Here is a 19,901-nt window from a genome sequence, read left to right as displayed (position 1 = left end):
GGGAGCGCAGCCTTCAGGGCACTGGCAGCGGGTCCCAGCCTCCGAGGGTTTCACCTCGGTGGGAAAGGCGGGCAGAGAAGCAAGCCACAGAGAGGGGAGAGCCAGGGCTCAGTCGGCCTTGGGAAGCTGCTCCCGGGAAGCGCGCAAGGCGGAGCCGCGGCCAGTCCAGCACCGAGGGAGGCCCGGCCGCTGCCGCGGCTCCGGGCTCTGAGGCGGCCTGGGCGGCCGGCTGAGGGCGCGGCCGGCGGGAGGGGCCGGGGCGGTGCCTGGAGGGGCGCGCACGGCGGCGCGGCCACCCGGCCCAGCAGGTGACCCGCTGGCTCGGCCCGGGTCGGAGGGAGGCTAGGTGCCGGCGCTAGCTGCGCGGAGCCCAGACAGCCCAAATAGTCTGAGGGAAGTTTGCCGGAACATGGCGGAAGAGCCCGGGGCGCCCTGCAAAGCGACGAGGCTACGGACGACGTCTGAGGAGCTGTAGCCGCCGCCGCAGCCGCCGTCGCCGCCGCCGCGGGGCGAGGTCGCCGCCATGGCCCGCTGGATCCCGACCAAGAGGCAGAAGTACGGGGTTGGTGAGTGCTCGCCCCACCCCGCCCCGACCCAGCCGCGGCAAAGTTCGCGGGCAGCGGCCCTGTTAAGGTTGCGCACGGTGGGGCGGCGGGCGCTCGGCCACCGGTGCGCGCCTGGAGCAGGAGCTCGGGGGTGTCTCCAGACTGGCTGCCCTCGCGCGACAGCCTTGGCTCAGCTCCAGCTGCTGTGACTCGGGGATCCCTCTCCGGGGAACGCCGTAGGAGAGTTTTTCGAAAATCCGAGTGACTAAAAAGTGTAGTTGGGCTTCGGGACTGTTCTCGGCGGTTCCGGAGCCCCAAGCTCCGGCGCTGTGCACTTTAGGGGCGTGCTCGGCTGAGGGAGCGTGCCTGTTGCACACTGGGGACCCCGAGTGTGTCGCGCGTCGCATCGCGCAGATAGATGGTCTGCGGGTGGAAACCTTGCTCACTGCGTCTGCTTTCTGGCTCCCCGCTTCCTGGGTTTTTTTCTCTGAAACCCTAAAATGAGGGGCTGCGGGTAGGAAGCCTCCTTCCCGCGTTCCTCCCAGGACCGGGGGCGTGCTTGAGGAAACAGAAGTGAGGAGCTAATACGGTGCGGAGGTGATGGAGAGGAAGTGTGTGAGGCGCGGAGGTGGCCGGCTGCTGGGGCTGTGGGTGTGGAGCCGGTCCCCTAACGGTCCCCTTTCCTGAGAGGGTGTAAGTCTGCCTTCCCAGAGCTGAGTGCTATCCGGGGTAAGATGAGGATGTACGACCTGAAACTCCGTAGCAGGTCGCGACAGCGGGGCGCGTGCGGGGGTGCGCGGGTGACTGCGTGGGGTTGTTGGAGCGGCTCCGGAGCCAAAGGCAGAGAGAGGCGGGATTGGGCCAGGTGAGGAGCCCTGGGCTTGATGAAGTCGTAGGCAGTGACCTCTGCCCTTAGCGAGGGCTAAGGCCGTGGTCGACTTCTGAGGGAGTCTCTAGAATAAACAGTTTTATCACTTCCTCCCAGGCTCATTCATTTAGTCTACGTGCCATTTACTCTCGCCTCTCTTCGGCACCTCCTGGTTAGTGGGGCTGGGTCTCACATTGCTGAGTGCTTAAGTCAGTTTTAGGGACACTCAACACCTATAAGTGCTGTTGCAACTTTTGTAGCCTGGAGCCACGTGTTTATTTTTTAACCCTCTTATTTATGACACTTTCTTCTTATATTGTATTCCATATTTATTAATTGTATATGCTTCTGTTACAGAGGATTCTTTGTTTTCTGCCTCAGACTTTTTTTAAGCACTTTGGTAATTTTTGCACAGCTGGTAATGGGTGGTTGATGTCTGCTCTGTAGTTCCCAGGTAACCAGGTTGTGATCTGTGTAATGAGGCTTCAGACAGAGGTACTAGCTAGTGAGTAGTGGTGATGAAAGTGAAAAATCCTGAAACAGATGAAACCCATTTATTTATTTTGGAGTATTACTGAGTACTCACCACTAAACGAAAGCATATTTAGTCATGCCTGCTCACTAATTACTAACCGCAAAACAGTAATCTGTTCTCATTTGAAGAGAATTAAAAGCTGTTTCCAAAGATACTGTTACTTGGTGTAATTAATGCAAGCATGCTCTAAGAACATGGCTTTTATTTGCGTAGTCATTGGAGCAATTATGATATGTTTTCTTTTAATTTTTTTTCCCCTGCTCTGTGATGAGTTTACTGTGCTGCTTGTCATCAGTCAAGAACATTCTCATTGCATTTCTGGAGCTCAGGTGTTAGCGGAATTGCCCCCAGGCTGTGCCTTGGTAGCTCACTCCAGGACACACGTTAGAGTTGTTGGGCATGGGGTTTGAGGGAGTTAGAACCTATGGCTGAAGCAGTGAAGGTCTGTCATCTGAAAATGCATTGTTGTTGAGCAGAGGTTCAAGGCAGCTTTCAGCAAACGCATACTCTGGTTCCTCCTGTCTTCCAGACTGTCAGGGCTTCTTGCTTTAACTTTCCTGTGCTACTACACGCCCTCTGGCTCTTGTGCAATATACCCTGGAGAGTCCCTCCTTGGGGACTTTGACCCCAGTTGTGTTTGTCTCTGGTCCAGGGTGCCTTCCAACCCTGTATTGGAGACTTAAGCTTTTACCTCAAGGTTCAGATCCTTTCCCACTGCTCCCTCCAATTTGCTATTTGCAAACACCCTTAGTGGGTGCCTGAAACCGTGCAGGGTACTGAGGCCCATTGGAATATATACTGTGCTTTTTCCTATTTATGCATACTCATGATAAAAGTTTAATAGAGTAAAGATAACTCTGAAATAAGTGTTATGTGGCCTCTGTGAAATAGTTCCCACTTCATATGGAACTCCAGAACATGGGTACCCAGGGTAAGTAAAACTGAGGAAAGTAAAGCCAGCATAAGGGAGACTACTGCCTCGGGATTCCAGGCCATAGCCTCTGGATTCCCTGAGACTAGGGACAAGGCATGAAGTAGTAAAATAAGGGACCTTGCAGGGAACGTGAGGCAGGGGTGCAAAAATATCCCCTGTGGATGGATGTGTGGGGAGCAAAGCTGTTGGTTGTATCAGTAACTTGTCCTCGATGTTGAGGTATCCTAAAGTTAATTTCTCTGGTAATTTGATATAGTTCTCTCACTAAACTTTAGAATCTCATCCCCTTTTTGAGTTTTATTTTGTTCAGTGAGAGGAAATAAGAACCCGTGCTCTGGATTGTTGAAATAAAAATGAAATGCTCTTGTTAATTTTTTTTATTTTTGGAGGGAACAGGTGCCTCCACACTTGCTGGTTCACTGTCCAGCTTCCTGCAACAGCAGGGACTGGGCTGGGCCAAAGCTGGGCCAGGAACTCAGTCCATGTCTCCCATGGGTCACCAGGAACTCCACTACCAGAGATGTCACTGTTGCCTGCTGGTGTGCACATCAGCAGGGAGCAGGATCCAGAGCCAGATCTTGAACCATGTCCCTCTAATATGGGGCATGAGTGTCTTAACCTCCACTCTAAAACCCCATGTCCCCAAATGATAAGAAAACCAGGAACAGTGGACTAGACAGACTGGTCTGACTTTGGAAAATCGCCTTTGTTGGTTGGACATCTTTGGCGTGGTGATCTCTCTGTGAGACTGTAGGTCAGGTTTGGCTCAGCTTGGAGGGGGAGGGGTAAGCAGAGAATAGCTGTTAGGATACATTGTGGTGACTCAGAGCCCAGCATGATTAGGCCAGGCTGTGGGGCACTGGAGCTTTGGCTTCTGATTGGGGCCTGGTGAAGCTGGCAGGCTTTCCTTTTCCCTGGGTGCCACCTTTGGCTGTTTCTGACCTAGCCCAGATTTTTTTTTTGCCAGGACTGAAATTTAGTCAGTCTGGGTTTTTTAGTTCTTAAGCAGCAGTGTTGACTCAGTCTCTGGCACTAAGTGGACCTAAGTGGGCCACGTGTTACCAAGTGAGAGGACTGATGGAGTGCCATCTTAAGGGAGGCCCAGTGCAAAGTGCTTAGAACAAGCACTGGCCCCTGCAGCCTCGGAGAACACTTTTTCCTTCCCTTCCCCTTCTTTTTCTTTCTTCCTTCCTTATCTCCCCCTTTCTCCTCCCCCCCCATACTTATTTTTTTGTTGTGATCATGGAGAAGGAGGATGTGAATGTGTGCAACACTGTTGCTTAGATTTCAATCAAGTGTAAGAGGTGAATGTCTAGAAACTTCTGAGTGTTGATGTACTTACTTTTAAATCTGCTTCTATGCAAGCCATTCATTCAAGAGTCGCGCCGGAAATGTTGATGGTGTATTTGCCAAGCAATTCATTACTGCACATTGAGATTAGTGTTCTATATTTTTATTATGTGATAACAGGTAGTTTTAGAAATTAACTTCATTATTAGCTCTGCAACTGGTAAGTGGTGCTAGGCCCCTTAAATCCAAGAGACCCAACTTTGTTGGATAGATCCTTGGGTGCTGATTTAGAATGAAAGCAGACTCTGCGGCTCTTTGTTAATGTGTTCAGGTGTGGTCGTTTTTCTTGGCCCCAGTTCTCTCACAGTGGGCACCATGTCCGGAGTGCTGTAGCAGGAGTGTTATGATGGGGAGCCTGGGAGAGCTGGTCCTGTTTCCTTTTAAACAGAGGAGCATGGTGTCTGGAGAGGCAGAGTGACTTGCTTAACACAGGTGTTCCTGCTTTCTTATTTTTAAAATTTAGTTTATTTACTTATTTGAAAGTCAGAGGTACAGAGAGAGAGGGAGAGACAGAAAGAGAACTTCCATCTGCTAGTTCACTCTTCAAATGGCAGAAAAGGCTGGAGCTGGGCCAGTCTGAAGTCAGGAGTCTGGAGCTTCTTCAGGGTCTTCCATGCGAATACAGGGATGCAAAGGCTTGGGCTGTCTGCTGCTGCTTTCCCAGGCACAGTAGCAGGGAGCTGTACTGGAACAAGCCCCTACATGGGATGCAGACCAAAACACCTGCCCTGACCCTCTTAGCTCTTGGCAGTCTGTTAATGCCGCTGGACCTTTCCTTAAAGTAATGTGATTAAATGCACAAAGTAAAATGCAGAGATTGAAAATGGAACCCATTGTGTTGAAATATAGTTGTCAAACAATCTTTAAAATGCTTTCATTTTGAGCTACGTAGACTTCTTTACTGATGCATTCAATAGCAACATCTAGTGACTGATTTAATAATGGGCACAATTTTGAATTTGTGGTAAGTGTATATGGCTTTTCAGGGCATGCGCATCATTACGATATAAAAACAAAACAATGGTACATGCACTACCAATCCAACCATGGTCCAGTTGCCTATAGTCATAACTAAATAGATGGTGGCAGATTTCCTATTGAAGTCCATGGATCCTCTGGATTGAACAAGGTGAGGATATTTTCCTGACATCCTACAGCCAGTTCCAGAACTATCTGAGTGACAACCAGGTAACACTTATTGGTCACCTCTGTACTGGTGACATTGCTGCCTATTTGTTGAATTATGGTGACTTGAAGAAGCCCCCGCCCTAATGTTTAAAACACTGAAGGTCAGAATAAGAGGAAAAGAGGTTGATAGCTATCGAAGGTTTAGTTTGTAAGGGATTATTCCACGCCTTTTCTGAACAAGTACCGTTGTGAACTTATTTGAGTGCCTTCCAGGTACATGGGGGTATATTGGAGACAACTTTGGGCCATTTACAGCATTGCTGTGAGAAGAATGTGGAGAATACTTGGCTTTTTCCTGAGAATGTGGCAGTCATTTGAGAGCCTCTGAAAGAGGTCAGTAACGGCAGAGATGAGAAACCAGCTGCCTTTTGTGAACTGGGACACTAATGAGATTCACAGATGGAGAAAATAGTACCACTCATCTGGGTGTTTTTGTTTGGAAAAATAGTTGCCTAAAAATGTGTTGCTTTGCCAACATGTATTGGGTTTGTTACTTTTTTTTTTTAAAAAACACACCTTTTTGAACGTCCATGTGCATTTCTGATATGGTGACTAGTGATAAGTATAGCTCACTACTCAAAGGCTCTTTGCAAGGTCTCAGTAACGGTTAAGCACTGAAAGGGCGCTGAGACAAAGCTTCAGTGGAGCTGCTGTCCATGTTATTGCATGAGCTCAGGTTGTGCTGTGAATGCTGTTGTCACGCTAAAGGAAAGGGGTTTATTGAAGATAAAGTTCTTAACCACAGTCACGGAAAAGAACTCCTTCACCAGATGTCCTCCTGTTGTATTTTCCAAATTCCCAGTTGTTCATCTGTCACCTTAATCTTGGCCATGTCCACATATCATTGTGTGTCTGTTTCCTGGCTAGTACCATTTGTGTTATATTGTAGGTAGAATTTTCTTTAGTTTATTTCATTTTCACTTTTTTTTTTAAACTTAAGCAATTATGGAGAAAGAAAGCCTTCCATCCCCACTGTCACTTGCCATGGAAAGAAGAGACTGTAAAAATAAAGGCAGCAAAATATGAAAGGAGGGATTTGGATTCTGGCTGTCTACCATTGCCTGTCAAGGTTGGAGTTTGACTTTTCCTTGATTACAGATGGAGGAAGCTGGTGGCCAGCTAAGCCTTTCTCTTTGATGTATACTGCCATTTCTCCTTATTTGTGGTGCAGGTTGGGTAGCCATAATGGGAACATCTAAAATGTTCCAAAACCAAAAGCAATTCTTAAAGATTTATCTCTTATTATTATTATTATTTGGAATATATACATAGAGGAGAAGTATAGAAGGACATTGTGACTCTAGAAGGTCAGTGAGCACAGGATTACAATTGATTGGATAACATTTATGAGAACAACTGAATGGATACTAAGTCCATCACTGCAGGACAGTGACAGAGGAGGAGGAGGAGAAGGGGGCGGGGGTGGGGAGAGAGAGAGAAACAGACTCTTCCATCTGCTTAGTTCACTTCCCAAATGGCTGCAATGTCCCAGAGCTGGGCCAGTCCAAAGCCAGTGACTCTGAGCTTCTTCTAGGTCTCCCACATGGGTGCAGGGACCCAAGGACTTGGGTTGTCTTCTGCTGCTTTCCTAGGCATTTTGGTAGGGAGCTGGATTGGAAGTGGAACAGCTGGTTCTCAAACCAGTGCATTTATGGGATGCCAGCCCTGCAGGCTGAGGTTTAACTTATTTTGCTATGGCACTGGTTCCCCAAACCAAAAAGTTCTTGAGAACCTAGATCAATCGTATAAGTAGGAAACTACACCAGACCTCCTGTGAATAGTCACAGTTAGAGCCGAGGTGCACTAAACAATTGTGTGAAACTATCTTCAGGCTATGTGTATAAAGTGTAGATGAAGCATAGATGAGTTTGGTGTTTAGACATGGACCCCATCCCCCAAATGCCTTATGTACATGGCCAAGTACTCCATGAACTTTGAAATCTGAAACACCTCTTGTCTTTGGGATAAGGGCTGCTTGGCCTGCTATTCTGTCAAGTTGTAGTAAATATTGAGTTGGTGCTGCCTGAAGAAAATTAAGTTCCTGTGAGCCTCTGGTGACAACCTTTGCATCAGGTGATCAATACATAACCTTATTTTATGTGTTTCTGTTTAAAGACACTGTAAGATTATATACATATATATTACAATACACACACAACATAGCTATTTATATCTAACACTATAGTAATACGTAGCTTATTTCTGACACTGAGCTCATGGGAAACAGCATTGTAACTCGTGCCTGAAAATAGTTTATGTTGCCATGTGATTTCTTGGTCAGAGGTGTCACAGCCTTCTTGCGCTTAGGATCACAAGACAGTACTGAAGCACTGCACTTGGGGGCAATTGTAAACAGCAACATTAGGAACAAAAAGCATATAAATGAGGACAATTTGGCAGCAGCTTCCCCACCCCAAATGGCTTACTGTTTGCAGTATGAGAGCTAAACCATGGTGCAGTGTTACCTTGTTCAATCTCAACTTAGAACGTGTGTGTCCTCCTGCTCTGCTTTGCACATGTGTGCAAATGATGGCAAAGGTCAGAGATGTTGATCTGAAGTGTACAAAAGTGTTTTGGTGACAATTCATAAATACTCAGCGTACTAGTGATTAGGATCACATGAAGTTATGTGAAAAGAATGAAAGTGGAATCATTTATTTTCCTTTTTGTGTTGACAGATTTAATCCCCTTGACTCTTTCCTGCTCAAAACACTTTGTTCTCTAGACTTCTGATGCTGCCTTCCTATGGTTTTCCTCCCTTGGTTCTAGCCTCCCTCTCTCTGCTCTCCTTGTGCTATCTCAGGTTGCTTGGTGTTGGCATGCCCCAGGCTGGCTTTTGTGCCTTCTATCTCCCTGCCACCAGTGATTCCATCAGAGGCTGTGGGCTATGGCTTTAACATCCATCTCTTCCTGTTGCCTTCTAGACTTCACTCCCAGCCTAGCCTCTACCCTCTCTTCTCTGTGCTTGGAACCTTGCTCAGCTGCACACCAAGCTGTCTTTTTGGCACTGGGATATGCAATTCCTTCTGTTCGCCTTTTATTTATTTTTCATTTGTTTTCACTTTAGTTGACAGGCAGGGAGAGAGAGAGAGATGAAGAGACAGAGATCTTTCATCTCTTAGTTGACTTTCCAAATGCCCAGAATAGCTAGACGGAAGCCAAGAACTCAAATCTGTGTCTTCCATATAGATGATTGGCACCATGTATTTAAGGCATCATCTAATGCCTCCTAGATTGTGAATTAAGAGGAAGTTGGTTCAAAAGTGGAAGATCCAGGACTTGAACCAAGGGCTGATGTGTGCAAGCAGCATACTAATCGCTGCCCCTGAAGACCACCTGACACATTCCCTTCCTAACAGGTCTCGAAGACTCGATTGTGTCTTAAGCCCTAGACCTGCCTGTTCTTCATTTCTGTCTTACCTTTTTAGGGAGGCAGGCCAAAGTTAGGAGTTGCCCCACATTCAGTCTACCATTAACTTCTGTCTGTCCTAACACTGTATCACCACTTGTTGCCCTTTGCTGTTCTGTTGCAGGACAGGCCAACACCATCTTCCCCATCAGTATTGCTCTCACTTTCTACCTGGTCTCCTTGCTCTTACAGCTTTTTTGGAGCTTTTTCTAAACATCCAACTAAACTCTTTAAAGGCTTAAATCCTTTCATTGCAATTGGGATGATTTTGAAACTCTTGGCCATGAACTGCAAGGCCCTGCATGCTCAGGTCTGCTGTCCACCTGTTGATCTTCTCTCCCTCCCTTCATTCCAGCCCCGCTGGCTTTCTTTCTGTTTTTCAAACTCACGCAGCACAGTTTGACTCAGGGCCCAGGCATGTGCTCCTCCCTCTTATGGAATGAGCATCCTCATGTCTTTAAGTCACTTGTTCTCTGGTGTTAGATCTTTCCTCAAATAACCCTTAACTAGAAAGATCCTTCTCAGGGATCCTTGCCCCCATCTCTGGATACCCCACTCTTTCCCTTTATTTGTTCATGTTGACCTTTGTCTGCTGTACTGAAATTGGAAGTTATGAGGACCGGAACTCTGTCTTTTTCATCATGTTCCTTGACCCTGGGAAGAGCACCTGTTTGAGAGTTGACACTTTAGAAATACATGCTAGGTGTTTGGCTTAGTGGTTAAGGCACCCATGTCCCTTTTCTGGATTCGATTCCAAATTCTGGCTGTTGAATCCAGCTTCCTTCTAATGCAGAGTCAGAATGGTAGTGATACCTCGAAATCAAAGTGACTAGGTTCCTACCATCCACTGGGGAGACCTAAATTGGGGTCCTGGCTCCAAGCTTTCTCCTTAGTGTTGCCCTGGCTGTTGCAGGATTTTGAGGAAGTAAAGCACTAGATAGAAGCACTCCTTCTCTTGCTGTCTTTTTGCCTCTCAAGTAAGATTTAAAAGACAAACAGACATGCTGAATAAATGGAGGCTGTGCTTATCATCTACTTAAACTTTTCTTCCCCACCCTAAGAGGGAGTTGCTCATACATCGGACAGTCCTGCCCCATATGTGCTTGCTGTGAAATAAAATTATAACTTGTAAGAGCAGGTAGGTTTGATAAACTCTGTAAGCAAAGGATTGCATAAACACAATGGAACAGGAGATTAAGTATAAGTATTGATTATTAGGTAGGTAAAAAGGGATTTGCTTTTGTCATTATTTGTACAGGCTTCATGGAAGAAGGTACATTGTAGGATTAGCTAGATGGATAGAAAAAGTGTGCCCACAATGGTGAGTGGAATTTTCAAGGCTCTGAGTCACTGGGTTGGTGCTGTGTGAAGCACGTGAGTTGGAAAGGAAAGAAGGTGCTGTCTAATGGCAGGCACAGGCCGTTAGATTTAGATGTTTATTCACACTGCCAAGGATGGAGTTAAGACATCTTGCAATAAACCATACAGGCTTATATATCCTAGGCCAGGGAATTGAAGTTAACAGTCGAGGTCACAAGCAATGGAAAGAATATAACTGATTTTGTGTACTGGTGCATGGCTTTGAAGTAAAAGTGGCAGTTACCAAGGACCCAGTTTGTGTGGTCATTGACATAATGTTGCTATCAGGTCAGCTAAAAATTTAATTTGTACATAGTGGTTCAGATATCGATTTAAAACTTGACCTTGCATGAGCTGACACACACAGAGTCAAGTCTGAGGTCACCCCAGGCAAGGTTTTTTTGGGGGAACTCTCCAACTGGATAGCTAGAATCAGATTCTAGCCACAGGGAAAATCAGAGCTGTAGTCCAATCATGGAGGACACGCACTGGGATCAGGCTACTCAGTTGCAGTAGACAGTGTGGCCAAGTGCACACAGAGCACATGACAGCCAACTCACCTAGGCTAGAAGAGGATATTGAGTGTCTTGGCAGAGGATGGAAAGCAGGAGTTTGGACAACTCTCCTGGCCAAGCTTTGCATGCAGATGTCTGGATCGGTGAATGCACATTGAGTTGGACCTTGTCAGTCAGTAGACCTTGGGAAAGATTTTCTCAAACCTGGTGTAATGAAGCTGATGACATCTCAGAATTATCAAAATCACTCAAGTAACACTCTCAGAACACTCCTCCCCCCACACTGGGGTCTCCAAGGCATCATCAAATAACTGTCCCCCATTACTAGGTGTTGATGTAGTTTAACAGCAAGCAGTGGCCCCTCCCTTTACTTTCCAGCTGACACAGGAGAAAACAAAAAGAACTGAAACATTTGTCCCACCTACCTTCCTCCATACCTCAGCCATTCCAGCCCTAATCAGAGAACCACATGGATGTGCATCCCGCTCAACTGTGTAAACAATGTTTAAAATAATTTGGAAAAAATCATGAAGAAAAGAAAGTATAGTAGGCATGACAGTAAGGAATAAAATCTCATGACAATGATTATTCCCTTAAAATTGTTTTCAGCTTCTGGCTTATTTATGTACATATTCAGTATAACAAAAGTATAAATTCTGGGCTTATAAAATACTGTAGTACTTTCAAAAGAATGAAAAAACAATGATGCAATGGAAATCAGTTGTCAGGGACTTGACCTGTATGCTCTGAGTTTCCAGAACCTGACAAGATCATGTAGTTTGTTCTTTACTAAATATTTCAATGCAGGAAAAAATAACTTAATCCTTAATCGTGTGGGCAAACTTGCCATGACCTGCTTCTTCTTTGTGGGCATTACAGGGTATAATGCATCCTTTGAGAAACCTTTGACACTGGTTTTCATTTAGTCTATAGCGTATAGCAGGACTAGTGGGGGGGGGGGTTACTGTTAAGTCTTTAAGAAGCGCTTTTGAGACATTAGTTTGAGCCAGAGATGTGGATGAGTGAGGGAAGGCAGCGGATGAGCGTGTTGATTGTGTTTTTCCTGTGATGTCCAGGCCATGTCCTCTTGGAGCCTGGGCCGGTGTCAGCATTCACTCAAGCGATTGTCTGAGTTGCTGGCAGCCACTTCCCACCAGGGACAATAGTGGGCCTTGTCTTTCTCTATGCCATCAAGCATCCCCTGTTGTTCAAATGGCCTCAAAATCATTACCCACTATTTTTTCGATTGTGCTGTTCTCCCTCTCATTTCTACGTGTCATGACCTCTGGCTGCTAACATCTAATGGCTAATGCATCCCCAACTCACCCTGCTTGGGAACCTGGGTTTTCAGTCCTTGACCCTTGAAACAGGTTGGGGGAAAGAAATTGCAGTCAAGATGGGGTGACAGTAGCTCTTGTCTGACTCAGCAAGGATGTGGCTCCTCATCTGTGTACCTGCAGCAGGGGTTGCTGTACATGGTTTGTACCTTGCATGAGCTTGGAATGGTTTCTCTCACATCTCATTTGTTCTTGCCAGTGACTAGTTGTCAGATTCAGTTAGAAAAGTTTTTACAGTCAGAGTGATTCACTGACTGGCATCACTTCTTAATGAGTATTCTCATTTTATAAAAGGAAAAAAATATCCCCAGAGGGGCACATCCAGAAATCATGGAGCAAACTTCTGTTTCTACTTGCTGTCTTTTACCTGACCCCTTTTTCTTCATACCCAAGAAAGAACGTGTTTCTTTACTAGATCTCTTTAAAAGTTCTGATTAAGTTTGTGCCCTTCCATCCTCAGACAAAAAAAAAAAAACACCAAAAAAACAAACAAAAAAATAAAAACCACCACTTCTTTGGATTTCTTGTAGATAGAAATGGTATTACCATTGAGATTCACCTATGAAAACATCTTCCCTATTTTAAGAGTTCTGGGAAGAAAGTGTGTTTTGTGAGGCTTATGCCTGCAATGTGGAAGTTACCCTGTGGGTTCCATGGTTTGGCCATTGACATCTCACAGGGATACAGGCCTGCCATGGGTCCTGGGGTCTTCAGTGTTGAGGCTGTCTTGACCCACAGCGTCAATATTATTCATTCATATCTCAGCCTGGTGCTATGGGCATGTTGTAAAATTAGTAAAATTACCTCACCACATCAGAGGCATGCTTGAGAACGAGCTTGAATGTTTTTGCAAAATGTTGAGAGCAGAAGGAAGGGGTTCATATTGATACCAGGGGATTCTGACAGTGTTGCAGACAGAAGTGAGAGAGCATCCGTGTTTTCTCTAGACTTGAATATCAGACACAAAAACTGTTGCCATAATGTGAAAGCTTAAATAATGTTTGATTAAGGCTCTCCATTCTCCCTGGGATTCAGCTTCTCCTGCATAGTTTTCTCTGCTGGGAATAGTTAACATCACCCTGGTAGAGAAGATGCAGCCATGTCTTGTGTGGAGACAGCCGCTGCTCTACCCCTGCTGGAGCAAACGCCTCCTGGAGCAGGGGTGGTGGCCATCAACCTGCCACCAGGGCCGTGCTTTCTATTCCTTGAGTTTCCTTCAGAACAGAGAGAGGTGGCTGTGGCTGCATGCAGTGGTAAGCAGAGAGCCTGGATAGCAAAGTGTGCTTGTTTTTTTTCTTACAGGAGTTTAAACTGCAGTTTCTGTGAACTCAATGTTTCTGCGAGTTTTCTCCATCAGTGGATATTAAAAGCATGTTTGCATATTTGTTGTCTTTGAGGAAGAGTTCTAAGACTTAAAATACTTGGCATTTTAGAATAATTTGAAAGCTTAATTGCTGTAAATGGTAATAATACTAGTTGATATGATCTGTTATTAAAATGTAAAATGATCAGAGCCCTTGATTTAGCACATTCATTTTGTAAAAAATATTTATTTGTTTACTTGAAAGATAGCAAACAGGCAGTTCCTTCTCAAGTGGCCATAACAGCCAGAGCTAGGTCTAGTTGAAGGAAAGAACCTAGAACTCCATCTGGGTCTCTCACATTGGAGGCAGAGGCCCAAGCACTTGGGACGCTCTCTGCTGCTTTCCCAGGGGTGTTGCCAGGGAGTTGGATCAGAAGTGGAGCAGCCAGAACTACAATCATTGATCTCATATGGGATGTTCGTGTCCCAAGCAGCAGCTTTATCCTTTACCATTACTGTGCCATCTCAGTGATTTCATTTCCATGAGTTTTGCCTACACATATAGTAAATCACGACATTGTTTATAGTAAAAAGTTGCATGCTCCTGAGTCAATCAATTGGAGATGGGCTTCATGAATAGTATACAGCCATTAAGAGAAATTGGGTTCAGTGACAGACAAACAACCTGACAAAAAATGACTCTGGCATGCAGTAGTTAAAGATTTTTCAACAAATAGTGCTGAGTCAGTTGCTTATCTGTATGGGGAGAAAGTTTACCCTTTTTGAAAACAGCAGGATCCCTACTTAATGTTTTAGAAATTGATCCCAGATCTATAAAATGTAAAGCAAGGAATTCTCCTAGAAGAAAGCATATGAACATTTTCTCATGAACTTGGAGTAGGCAGAGATTTCCTAAAGGAAATCTCAGGTTGTACCAATTTTAAAAGAAAAAAAAAACCACTTATGACTAAAATTAATTTTAAAATTAACAGCCTCTGTTATCCGAAAGTCACTGTTACAAGATTCCTCAGAGTGGAGGAACACATATCTCATGCACATGACTCAGCAATACCTGTCACTGGGAATTAGAGTTATGAGTCAATAAGAAAAAAGCTGACCACCGTATGGGAAAATGTATAAAAGCTTAAAATATAAGCTTCACAACAATATAAGCTTCACAATATAAGCTTTTCCAGATTTCATGAAGCATGAGGAAGGGTGCTTATCTCCACTTGTCATTAGAGAGATGTCAACACAAATCCGGACTCTTAAAACCCCATCAGGCACATTGAACTGAATAAAACAACAAAACAAAGAAGTATAAACAAAAATACCAACTCTGTGAAGATGTGTGGCAGTGGGAAGTTTCATGCACTGGTTAAAGTGTGAAGTGGTACAACCAACTTTGGAAAACTGGCTAGTAGTTGCTAATAGTGTTTACCATATGCCTGTGTAGCAGTTCCATCCTTATGGAAATGGAAATAGTTGTGCGGGAATATCATGTTGGAGGCACTAACCAACTGTTGGGGAAGCTTAGGAAAAGTCCATTGTCATCTCTGTGGTCCTCCCTTCTTGAAACTATTCTTACCAAGAAATGATGCAGGGAAGAATTAGAAATAGATAAAATGAGCAGTGTATTCTGCCATTCGTGCATGTCTATATCTCATTGCATTTGGCACAGCCTTGAGTGACAAACTTGTATACTTTTGGAAATTGTGGTTTGTTTCCTTACAGAAAATGTCATTCCATCTTTCTAACTATTCAGAAATCCTGAATCGGAAACCACTCATGTGCTCACTGACAGTTGAATGGATACGTGCAGTGTAGTTTTCTCAACATAGTGAGTGAAACCAGTGAGAATGAATGATTACCAGACACATGCAAAACCATTGCAAATCTCATAAACACAAGGCTGAGGCAGGCAGACGCAGAAGAGAACATACTGTATTATTGCATTTAAATGACAGTGCAGGCAAAGCTAATACAGGTTTTTAGATGTCAGGGTAGTGGTTACTCTGATGTCTGCAGGGCAGGGTAGTGGATATGTTGGAAAGGAAACCTGAGGACATTTGCGTGATGGGTGATTGTCCTGTTTCTTCAGCTCATGTTGAAGTTGTGAGCAGTTACTATATGGTGTGTGAATGTGTTAAGCAATTTTAGGAAGAAAAGGAATGAGGCAGTTCTCTATATACCGCTGTGGTTACCCTGGAAGGTATATTTGAGCAAAAAAGCAAAGTGTAGGGCCTGGCGCATTAGCCTAGCAGCTAAATTCCTCACCTTGCACGCAGCAAGATCCCAAATGGGTGCCGGTTCTAATCCTGGCAGCCCTGCTTCCCATGCAGCTCCCTGCCTGTGGCCTGGGAAAGCAGATGAGGACGGCCCAAAGCCTTGGAACCCTACACCCAAGTGGGAGACCTGGAAGAGCTCCTGGCTTGTGATTTCAGATCAGCTCAATAACGGCCATTGTGGCCACTTGGGGAGTGAATCATTGGATGGAAGATCTTCCTCTCTGTCTCTCCTCCTCTCTGTATATCTGACTTTCCAATAACAATAAATAAATATTTTAAAAACAAATAAATTAAAGATAAAAAGCAAGATACAAAAGTTGTAATAATACAGTATTCTTTTCATTCATGAGATCTTCACAGTGCCTGCTATATGTCAGGCATGAATTTAGGCAATGAATGTAACAGGAAAAAGCATATATTTGTGTTTGCTTGTAACTTTTGGACAATTTCTGAAAGGATATGCAAGAAATTGCCCACTAATGGTGAAAGTGAATGGGTGGTCAGGTGTCATAAGTAGAGCATTTTTATTGAACATTTTCCTACCAGTTTAAGTTTGAAAATCTGAAAGGATTACCAATCTAAACAAATAAGTAAATTGAACATAACAGTCTTGTAAGGGTTTGGGACCCAGAGGAGACAGGTGTTGCCACACTGCTGTAGAGATTCACCAGTTGAAGCACAGCATATTGATGGTATGTCCCAGGTCACATAGACTATGTTGGTTGTGTTTGGCAAGTAGATCTTCTGTGCTATGCTGACTCTTGCACATTCCAGCAAAAGCCTAACTTTAGATGCTTGATGACCATGTATAATTTAGTACACTTTGCCTTGTACCATGCAGTTAATTACTTAGGACACACTCCATCTCTTTGTTTCTAATCAAAAGCCAAATCCAAGACAAATTTCCTTGCTTAATTCTGATCTCACCTCATTATCATCCTGAATTTTGAAACTTGGCAGAATCATACTTCATTAATCTTAATTTTAATTTGTTGGTCTTTTTAAGGCTCTAAGTGGCTATCTTATGGTAGATAAACCATTAGTCTCAGGGTTTGACTTTGCTCTGTCTGAAGGTAATAAAATATGATAATAGTCATATTTTCATAGGCCATGGGTACACAACACCTGGTCCTACATTTACTAAAGTCTGTTAATAGTAAAATAGCATTTGCATCTAAGTGAATTTCTGTAGTCTTAACAGAATCACCACTACATGCCTTTAACCAAGTCTGAGTTCCTGAGGAAGATCAGGGCACAGGTGTTGATTTGGTCAGTGCCATATGTGAAGATGACATTAGAACCAGTAACAACTTCTATTTCTGCAGACTGTGGAATCATACTGTGCTTGAAATCAAAGTTGTGCAAGGAGATACAAGTACAGTGAAGTTATTGGAAAGTGGCTTCTTGTGGCTGGGAATTTTTACTTTATTACTTTTATTATTCTCTGCCTTTGTGAAGTCATATAAGGCTCTAAGCCAAAAGAGAAGATACGAGTAAGACTAACACACTTCCTGGTACGGGGTGTGATCATTATCTCAAAGTTTGCTAGGCAGCAGCTGCCTGACAGTGTACAGTCCAGCAGTCAGGTGGCTTTGTTTGCAAAGCTGATTGAATTACTAAATGGTTAATATTGGGCGATTCTGAATCTGTTCTTATAGGTCCAGGCTAGATTTTAGTATATTTCTGATGTTATAGACCATAGGCCAGAAATCTGATCTTGTAAAAAATCTCCCTGGAAAATGTCTTAACTTTCAGGGTTCTCTGAGTGATAGGACTTTGCCTCTCTGGTCCTGTCTTTGTGGGGTAGTAGTCACTCACTGACTGAAAAACTACCTGGGTTTCTAAGAGGGAGCAATGAAGGAATGGGCCTAGAGTGAATGAATCAACATGGAGATTTGGAGTCTTGCCGAGTGAAGTGTAGCTCAACCTGTTGACTCTCCTGTGTGGAAGTCCACATTCACTGAGCACTCTGCCAGTGACTGGGCTGTTATGAGGATTATATAAGGTAAGGAGTATGTAGAAAGTATATAGGAAAAGGAAGTAGGAGTGTTAATGGCTGGTTTTCTTCCCAATGGCTTGCCATGCACCATAAAATACATCTCCAGCCTCGTGGACTCATAGACATTTGTGACCCATTTTTGGCCCTGCCCCTAGATTATCATAGAATCGGAAGACTGTAATCAGTTGAGGACAGAATCCAGTTATATGCCCATGAGCCTGCCTTGGAGAAGTCTGGTGCTTGCTTGAGTCAGAGAGCCATCTGTCTTTAGAATACCATGCTCATTTTTCGGAAGACACTTTGAAGCCTGAGAGAGGTCGGTATCCGGTTCCTCTTTGACAGTTTTAGGATTGCTGCTCAAGATTATTTCCAAATTGTTTGATAGCTTCAGGGAGGTCTACTCGTATGCTCAGAAATTCAGAATGGTTTGAGTCTGTAGAAGAATTCTTTTCATGTTTGAGCTGTTATTTAAGCCAACAGTCCAGGAAATTTTGGATGTCTCTTAAGTTTTCTTTCCAGAATTAAATATGGGTGTGTTTGCTCTGTTCAGATTTTGACAATAAAAGTTGCTGCAAGCAAATGGCTCAGTCTGAAATACCATATCCCTTGTCATTTTCTTCTTTGGTGGCATTTTGAATCTAACTTAAGGCAAATTTTCAGACCATGAATGGGCTGTTCCCTATTTGTTGCCCAAAAGTCTAAATTTTTGAAAAATCCCTGATGGTTTGTGTTAGTGAGGTTCATATGGATACCTTAGGTTTTTGCTTTCACTTTCTCTCACTCTTCCTCTGCCTGGCTTCTTTTTGTTTGCTTTTTTTCTTTTTCTTCTTTTTAGATCCTGTAGGCAGAATACTATGTTTGGGAGGCAGTAGTTTATGGTTGGGAAACCTTAGGAATAGCCCATTGTTCTGCGGTCTTGTCTTTCTGCAACTACTCTTAACAGGAAATGACACCGGGAGGAAATAAAAGTACATAAAATGTAACATGTCATTCTCCATTCATATATGTCTTTGTCTTCTGGCATGTATCAGTATTCTAGAGTGATAGGCTTGTATACTTTTGAAGATTAGAAGGCTTGTTTTCTTGCTGAAATAGTCATTATATCGTACTCTTGTCTGTTTTAGTTTTTGAGAATTCTTTGCTAATTTATGAACAGCCAATGTTTGAACTAAGTAAGCTTTAAGAATTATTCATTTCATGAAGATCATTTGTTGTTTATATTCTTTGGCATTTAGGTTTAGAGTGTAACGGGAGGAGCCATACTAAAAGAGAAATACTAATGCCAGGATTAGGAGGCAGGGCTTGTGTTTCAGTCTGTATTAGACACAATCTGGAGATTGATGCTGTTTGGCTTGACTTTTCCATCTGTAAAACAGACAGAGTATTTCCTGTTACCTTCTAGATTCTCAGCGAAGCAGTGCAGTGAAGGTCGCATTCACCGGCCACAAAAATACCAAGATCTGACCACCTGAAGACCTACTTGGGTCCTTTTTCTACAAACATCTTTGTTGCAAAAATACTGTTACTTTATTGCCAACTTTCTTGTCCTGCCAGTCATAATCCAATAGCTTTCCTTCTAACTTTTTAGCTAGCTTTGTTAAACTCATCAGTCTGATCCAGGACATCAATAATTACTTTTCTCCAGTTGAGACTGAACATGTAGTCTTGTTCTTCTAGTGTCCAGTTCTGAGATTAGCCCCAATGTGCCAGTCATCTTTCCGAAGATATTTAGCCTGGTGTTAACATCATGGTGTGGACTGAATTGTTTCCCCCCCACTCCTGAAATGCATATGTTGAAGCCCCCCAATGTGATGATATTTGGAGTGGAGCCATGGGGAGAAAGCAGGTTTAGATAATGCCCCGTGAAGAGACTAGAAATGGAGAACTTGCTTTATCTCTGCAAGACACAATCATTCTCATTGAAAGAAGAGAACCCTTGTCAGAAACTGACCATGCTGGCCCCTTGGATTTGGACTTCTAGTCTCTAGAGCTATATTAAAATTAATTGCTAATTTTTCAAGCCACCTATTCTGTGGTGTTCTGTAAAGAAAGACTGAGCTGACTGAGACAGTGGGCTAGGTATGATTTGATGTTTAAATCCATTACCAGATTGGAGCTTAATCACTGTGGTTCAATACCTGACTTTCTCCACTTTTCCAGGCCATGGATCTAATGAAAGTATTTCATACAGACATATCAGGTACATGCCTTGAAGCAGCCTTCCAGGCTAGCCTCCTGTGTCGTGGATTGAGTTGTCAGGACTCCCATCAG

At 43.9% G+C, this 19,901-nt stretch overlaps 1 protein-coding gene across 1 annotated transcript in view; it reads left to right on the top strand.

Annotated features, from left to right (window-relative positions):
• The first annotated feature begins 300 nt into the window (after positions 1-300).
• DOCK5 (dedicator of cytokinesis 5) overlaps positions 301-19,901 on the top strand; it is a 192,065-nt gene continuing 172,464 nt past the window's right edge. Inside the window, exon 1 of the mRNA XM_040966317.1 lies at positions 301-566. Within this exon, the coding sequence (XP_040822251.1) occupies positions 524-566 (43 nt within the window). The 5' untranslated portion in view covers positions 301-523. The remainder of the gene's footprint in view (positions 567-19,901) is intronic.

Source organism: Ochotona curzoniae, unplaced genomic scaffold (assembly GCF_017591425.1).
Source record: "Ochotona curzoniae isolate NIBS_2020 unplaced genomic scaffold, NIBS_Ocur_1.0 scaffold_4505, whole genome shotgun sequence".
In the NCBI taxonomy this organism is placed as follows: domain Eukaryota; kingdom Metazoa; phylum Chordata; class Mammalia; order Lagomorpha; family Ochotonidae; genus Ochotona; species Ochotona curzoniae.
The sequence above is the reverse complement of the archived record's forward strand: the minus strand, read 5'-3'. Positions and strand labels throughout refer to the sequence as shown.